Genomic DNA, 8155 nt, shown 5'->3' with positions numbered 1-8155 from the left:
TACTGCTGCAGGACTCTGCCTCAGACCGCCGGGGGGGGGGGGGGGGGGGTCTGCTCCAGTAAGGAGAGAGGGAGGAGTGCAGGGCAGGCCAGGCAGGTACTGGTAATGGGGGACTCAATTATTAGGGGGACAGACAGGGCGATCTGTCACAAAGACCGGGATCGCCGAACAGTGTGTTGTCTTCTTGGCGCTTGAGTTCGGCACATCGCGCATCGGGTTGACAGGTTGCTGGGTGGGGCTGGAGATGACCCAGCAATCATGGTACATATTGGCACCAATGACAAATTAAGAGGTAGGTGGAGTGTCCTTAAAAATGATTTCAGGTACTTAGGCCGCAAACTTAAGGCAAGGACCTCCAAGGTAATATTTTCTGAAATATTACCTCTACCACGAGCCACACCAGAGAGGCAGCGGGAGATTAGGGAGGTAAACAAGTGGCTCAGAAGCTGGTGTAGGAAGGAGGGGTTTTGGTTCATGGAGATCTGGGCCGACTTCGCTGTCTGATACCGGCTTTACAGTAGGGACGGGCTGCACCTCAATGGGGAAGGTGCTTGGGAAGAAAATGGCTAGAAGGGTGGAGGAGTGTTTAAACGAGGGACTGGGGGGAGGGAGCCTACAACGTAGAGGGGGAAGATAGTGTAGATAGAGAGGGGGGGGACTTATTAATGTACCTGGGGGTGGAGCGGAGGGAGGGGTTAGAATAGTTAATAGGGATAGGCTTCATAGAAAGAAAAAAGATACACCATTGACTTGTGTGGTAGCCCTTGGGGGTGTATGGTAGTGGTGGTATGGTATCGGTATATGAGGGGTTAATGTTAACCGTAGAGTTCGTGACGCCAGGCTGAGGGCTGTTATGCTGAGGCTATGCTCCGGCCTATCGCCGCCCATCCCAGAAAAGACAGGTGCATAAAATGACTGAAGGTCCACAAGGAGATTGAACTTGAACTTGAACAACTTTACTTAAGTGCTTGCGATACATCCAAGGCACAGTAACAGTCTCGTACAAACAGTCCTTTAAGTTGCGTAGTGACTGACAATTGTTGCGGACCTTGATATTTATACAGTCTCTAAATTTAGGGTAGATATTTGCAGATCCGTCCGGATTTAGCGGTATGATTAGGTCCGGTGATGCTGCAGAGTGTCTGGGAATTGATACACTCTATATTTTGAATGATCCGGCCATTGCCGCAAGGCTCGGGCCTAACTCACTGCGAGAACAGCTGTAGAGTTGCTTCTTGCTGGGCAGCCAGGAACAAGAGAGATAGAAGATGGCCGCCGCTCCCTTATATGGGTAGGGGGCAGGGTGAATCTGATTGGTCCGAACACCTGTCATTCACCATTACAGAGAGTAATGGGATTGCTTTTGTCACAGGGCCTCCAAAGGTCCTTAAGCAGAATACCATAGAGTTTACTCAGTCACGTGACCCACAGGTCCTGCAACGCTATGGAACAGGTAATTAAACATTTATTTACATATATATATTTTACCCTATTCAGATTAACCTTACATAAATTACTAGTCTATGAGCTAGGATAGAGGCGACAAGGGGTAAACTAAATTACAGGGATCCCTACGTCCTAGGGACTCTGGCTATGGGGACCCACAAATATATAGGTACCGCATCAGATGCGGGACTGGGACACCACAATTGCATGTAGACTAATGCCAGAAGTCCGACCAATAAAACAGAGGAACTTGAGTGGTTGATATCTGAGGAGAATTTTGACATAGTGGATATAACAGAGACTTGGTTGGATGATAGCTGTGACTGGGCGGTCAACATACAGGGTTATAGTCTATTCAGGAAGGATCGGACAAAACAGAAAGGGGGAGGAGTTTGTCTTTATGTAAAGTCCAGTCTGAAGGCCGCACTGCGGGAGGATATACGGGAGGGAAACGATAATGTGGAGTCATTATGGGTAGAAATATATGGAGATAAAAATTTAAAAAAATTCTGATTGGGGTTTACGATAAGCCACCAAACATAATGGAAGAGGCAGAAGATCAATTACTGAGGCAAATAAACAAGGCAGCAAATCAGAATGAGGTGATAATAATGGGGGATTTTAACTCTCCTGATATAAATTGGGAGACTGAGATCTGTGAATCGCATAAAGGAAACAGGTTTCTGACTATAGCTAAAGACAATTATCTGTCCCAAATGGTGCAGGGCCCGACCAGAGGGGGCGCCCTACTAGACTTAATATTAACCAATAGACCTGACAGAGTAACTGATGTGCAAGTAGAAGACACCTAGGAAATAGTGATCATAATATAATACATTATAACTTGTTCTTCAATAAAGGAATCTCTTGGGGGGGCACAAAAACAATGAACGTTAGGAAGGCAATGTTAAGGAAGCCCTTAACAATATGAAATGGGAGAATGTCCTAAATAACAAGAATACTGACACTAAATGGTAGACTTTATAAAATATCTTAAATTCTCACTGTAAGATGTATATACCCTATGGGAATAAAAGGATGAATATGAATGAATAAAAATGTTAAGGGGGCAATAAATGACAAAAATAAAGCATTTAAACTACCAAAACAGGACAGCAGTGAAGAAGCATTAAGTTATAGAGAAAATTGTAAAATATTTAAAAAACAGATAAAAGCCGCAAAAATAGGGACAGAAAGACTCATTGCCAAAGAGAGTAAAACTAACCCCAAAATGTTTTTTTACTATATAAATAGCAAAAAGGTTAAAAATGAAAGTGTAGGCCCTTAAAAAAATTATAAACGGGGATCAGGAAAAAGCAAATATATTAAACAAGATCTTCTCCACTGCATTCACTGAGGAAAATGAAATGCCAGGTGAAATACAGCGAGATAAGGTAAACTCCCAGTACAGGTCACCTGTCTAACCCAGGAAGAAGAACAGTGCCGCCTACAAAAAATCTAAATAGACAAATCACCAGGTCCAGATGGCATTCACCCCACGTTTTCTAAAGGAATTAAGTAATGTAATAGACAGACCCCTATTTTTAATATTCAAGGACTCTATAGTAACAGGGACTGTTCCCCAGGACAGGCGCATGGCAAATGTAGTGCCAATATTTAAAAAAGGGGTCAAAAGGTGACCCCAGGAATTATAGGCCTGTTAGTTTAAACTCTGTTGTATGTAAATTGCTTGAGGGTTTTCTAGATGCTATTTTGGAGTATTGTGATAAAAATGAATATATGACCCCATATCAGCATGGCTTTATGAGGGATCAGTCCTGTCAAACTAACTTGATCAGATTTTCTGAGGAGGTGAGCTCCAGACTAGACCGGGGGCAATCGCTGGATGTCTTATATCTGAATTTTTTCAAAGCATTTGATACGGTGCCACATAAAAGATCGGTGCATAAAATGAGAAGGATGGGGCTGGGGGAGAATGTGTGTGAGTGGGTAAGTAACTGGCTCAGTGATAGGAAACAGAGGGTGGTTATTAATGGTACATATTCTGATTGTGTGACTGTTACTAGTGCGGTACCACAGGGGTCAGTCTTAGGTTCTGTTCTATTTAATGTATTTATTAATGTCCTTGTAGAGGGGTTGAATAGTAAAGTAGCAATCTTTGCAGATGATACTAAACTCTGTAAAGTGGTAAACACTATAGAGGACAGTGCACTGTTACAAATGGATCTGGATAGGTTGAAGGTTTGGGCTGGGAAGTGGCAGCTGAGGTTCAACACTGATAAATGTAAGGTAATGCACATGGGGAAGAAAAATCCGGGCTGGGATTATGTATTAAATGGGAGAACACTTGGGACGACTGACGTGGAAAAGGACTTGGGAGTCTTAGTTAACAGTAAATTTAGCTGTAGTGACCAGTGTCAGGCAGCTGCTGCCAAGGCAGATAACATCATGGGGTGCATCAATAGGGGCATAGATGCTCACGACAAGGAAATAATTATACCGTGGTCCAAATCACTAGTCAGACCACACATAGAATACTGTGTACAGTACTGGTCAGACCACACATGGAATACTGTGTACAGTACTGGTCAGACCACACATATAATACTGTGTACAGTACTGGGCACCAGTGTACAAGAAAGATATTGTGGAGCTGGAGAGGGTTCAAAGACAGGCAACCAGGGTAATACGGGGAATGGGAGCCTATTTATACCCAGGACTGTATCTATAACAAGGGGGAATCCTCTACGTCTTGAGGAAAGAAGGTTTCTACACCAGCACAGATGGGGGTTCTTTACTGTAAGAGCAGTGAGACTGTGGAATTCTCTGCCAGAGGAGGAGGTGAACTCTGTAAAAGAATTTAAAAGGGGTCTGGTTGCATTTTTGGAGACTAATAACATTACAAGTTATGGATTCTAGATTTATAGGGACTGAACGTTGATCCAGGGATGTATTTTTTTGCCTTCCTCTGGATCAACTCAGTAGGGACTCATTAAGGTTATAGGTTGAACTTGATAGACTCTGGTCTTTTTTCAACCTTCTGAACTGTGTTACTATGTAATGACACAGCCTGGAGTTGGCAGCAGCATCAGGAGACCATATAGTGGCTGAATTACACAGTCTGAAGGTGGCGGAAGCATGAGGAGACCATATAGTTGCAGAATGAGACAGCTCAGACAATACTTAAAATTGTTTTTGTCTACAACACCAGCAGGTGTGTACTTGTGGCTGGCCTTTCACAGTATCTAGACCCTTAAGACTTTAACAGGAACAAAATAGTACACCACATAGATGTACGTATGTGGTATGCACTTATGAGGGGAGGACAATGTGCTCCAGTACGCTTAAAACAGTATTTGTCTACAACACCAGCAGGTGTGTACTTGTGGCTGGCCTTTCACAGTATCTAGACCCTTAAGACTTTAACAGGAACAAAATGGTACACCACTTAGATGTACGCACAGGTTACACTTAATAGAGGACAATACGCTTTTAGTACTCTGCTCACCCTAACTTGCTGGCTACTATTAGCTTTTCAGTTATTGTACACACCAGTGCTGCAGCACACAAGTCGCTGTGTACCACACCCAAAATTGCACTTTCTCTCTCTCAATCTCTCTCCCTTCCCTATCAGTGCTTCTAGGCTGGATTTGGGCTTGAGGTCAATCGATGCTGTAAAATAAAGCTTTTCTGTGCAACACACACTGCTCTCTGTCCCTCTCTGTAATAGAACGCTGATGTGACTGGGAGGTGAAACGCTGCTGTAAAAATGCTTTTTTGTGCAACACACACTGCTGTCTGTTCCTCTCTCTCTGCAACAGAATGTGACTGGCAGCAAGATGGCTGCTGATTATATAGGGCTGTGACATCACAGGGGTGGCTGGCTGCTGCTGCATGTGATTCAGGGTCATCCCGCCAACCCTTGTTCCTGCCTTCCCAGGATTCCTTGCACCATGTCCATATGTATAGATCCACCATGTTAGATGCCCGGACCACATTAAATGGAGTTTAATAAAGCGAATTGTGCGATCGAATCGCGGCGATATTCGCATTCGTTGCAAATCAAATTTTTTCAGAAATTCGTAACGAATTCGGATTCGTCAGATTCAATTCGCTCATCCCTAAAAATTAAGTTCCCGCCCATCTGACTGATTCCCAGAATAGTCAGACAAACTATAAACCCTCATATCTCAGGAACGGAAGGGCGTATCAAGATACTGTAAAAAGGTTTTTGATCAGGGCAGCCTGGGCCATTTATTTATAATACAAACAAATTTTTGGGCCACACGTCCTCTTTAATGGCTGTACTTTCATATAACATGTGAACTGTGACAGTAGCTTTTCCCATAGATTTTCATACAACATAAAACTTAATTTTAATAACTTTATTTTCTTATTTTTCCTTAATCTTAGTTTTAACTAAATTTTCCGACAATATTTTTGTAATAAAATATGGATCGTTTTACACTGTGTGAACATAGCCTAGGACAAATGTATTCTATTGGATCTGATGAAAGAAATAGGTCCCCTTTTATGGTAATGCAGCGGTACTACAGCACAGTACACACTGGGATAACTAAAGCCATTGGCCGGTGTTTCCCAACCAGGGTGGCTCCAGCTGTTGCAAAACAACAACTCCCAACTTTGGCTGTCCGGGCATGCTGGGAGTTGTCGTTTTGCAACAGCTGGAAGCACACTGGTTGGGAGGCACTGCCAAAGGTATTGGCAGAGTACTCATTCCAGTAGGGTGTGGCCTTAAAGGGGTACTCCACTGCTCAGCATTTGGAACAAACTGTCCCGAACGCTGGAGTCTGCACCGGGAGCTCGTGACGCCATAGCCCTCTCATGACATCACACCCCACCCCCTCAATGCAAGTCCATGGGAGGGGGCGTGACAGCCGTCACACCCCCTCCCATAGACTTGCATTGAGGGGGCGAGGCGTGACATCATGAGGGGGTGGGGCTATGACATTACAAGCTCCTGGCGCCGGTTCCAGCTTTCGGAACAGTTTGTTCCAAAGGCTGAGCAGGGGAGTACCCCTTTAAAGTAGATCTCCATCTATTAACCCAACTCATTTGTAGGTCCAAAGTTTTGAACTGATTGATTTAATATTATATCTTGTTAGGGATATGGCGCTTTATAGCGGCTAGACAACCAGAAATGTTTCATTTGCCATTATGTCTTCATTGGGCTTAAAAACACTATTAAAAGGGGACTCCAGTGCAGAATATATGTTTTCAAATCATCTGGTGCCAGAAAGTTAAACAGATTTATGAATTACTTCTTAAAAGTCTTAATCCTTCCAGTACTTATCAGCTGCTGTATGCTCCAGAGGAAGTTGTGTAGTTCTTTCCAGTCTTACCACAGTGCTCTCTGCCGACACCTCTGTCCATGTCAGGAACTGTCCAGAGCAGGAGTAAATACCCATAAAAAAACCTTTCCTGCTCCGGACAGTTCCTGACATGGACAGAGGTGTCAGCAGAGAACACTGTGATCAGTCTGGAAAGAACTACACAACTTCCTGTGAAGCTTTCAGCATCTGATAATTACTGGAAGGATTAAGATTTTTATATAGAAGTAATTTACAAATTTGTATAACTTCCTGCCACCAGCTGATTTAAAAAAAAACAATGTCTCCACCGGAGTACCCCTTTCAATCCTCTGAGACCTTCCTAAGAAATTGATACATAATAAGAAAAAACACCCATACAACAAATAAGCATATCCAGAATAACCCTATAAAATGTTTTCTTTTTTCATAAAATAAAATATTCAGTATAATGAGAGCGAGTCTTCACCATTGGTGGCTTCCTCTTCTAGATCAGCGTAGCACACAGCCACTGAAAGGAACAAAACAATGCAAATCAGTACAGAACAAATCCAGATTATAATAGGGGTTTATCCAAGATTGGAAAAATATATCAGCTTTCTTCCGGAAACAGTATCACCCCTGTCCTCAGGTTGTGTGTGTGTAACATCTGCGCTCCGGCCAGACATGCTGGCCGTGAGCGCTCTTTTGTCATGTCCCCGCTGCCGGCGGGGATTCACATCGCGGGATGTGCCCGCATGCGACTCCCAGCCCATCACTCACCTCCCTGGTCTTCCTGTTCTCACAGCCCTGGCGCGTGCGTGCTCCTAGGGCACGCGCGTGCTGGAGCTCTTACATTGAAAGGGCCAGTACACATTTAATTAAGTGTTTACACCTGCACCCTGTCTTTAAGTATCAGCTCCTCCCTTGGTTTCCTGCTGGATCTTTGTTGCCTTAGTGCCCAAGAATGCTACTGTTTCTGTGTTCTTGATATCTGTGTTCCTGATCCTAGTTCCGCTACCTGACCCTGCACCTGTGCCGCCTGCCCTGACCTACTGCTACCTTGACCATGTCTTGCCAGTTTCCTTCTGTGCCACACCCCATCCCAGCAACCTGTGTGGACGAGTCGTGCCAGGGGTAGCGACCTGGGTGCCGCCTGCCGCGGCAAGACCATCCCGCTTTGCGGCGGGCTCTGGTGAAAACCAGCGGCACCTTAGACTCCGCTCCCTGGCACGGCTCATTTCATCATCCACACAGGTCCAGAGGATCCACCACCTGCCATTACCCGTTACAGTGTGGTATTGCAGGTCAGTTCCACTGAAGGAAATGAAGACGAGTTGCAATACCACATACAAACCTGAAGACAGGAGTGGTACTGTTTTTGGAAGAAAACAGCCATGGTTTTGATAATCCTGGATAACCCCTTTAGGGTAGGGTAA

At 44.4% G+C, this 8155-nt stretch overlaps 1 protein-coding gene across 4 annotated transcripts in view; it reads right to left on the bottom strand.

Moving 5' to 3' along the window:
* Positions 1 to 6984: 6984 nt before the first annotated feature.
* LOC130363085 (calpain-8-like) overlaps positions 6985 to 8155 on the bottom strand; it is a 58150-nt gene continuing 56979 nt past the window's right edge. For all 4 annotated transcript variants that reach the window (XM_056568421.1, XM_056568424.1, XM_056568423.1 and 1 more), the window contains exon 21: positions 6985 to 7248. In XM_056568421.1, the coding sequence (XP_056424396.1) occupies positions 7225 to 7248 (24 nt within the window). In that variant the 3' untranslated portion in view covers positions 6985 to 7224. The remainder of the gene's footprint in view (positions 7249 to 8155) is intronic.

Source organism: Hyla sarda, chromosome 3, assembly GCF_029499605.1.
Source record: "Hyla sarda isolate aHylSar1 chromosome 3, aHylSar1.hap1, whole genome shotgun sequence".
NCBI lineage: Eukaryota > Metazoa > Chordata > Amphibia > Anura > Hylidae > Hyla > Hyla sarda.
This window is presented reverse-complemented; position numbering and strand designations above follow the sequence as displayed.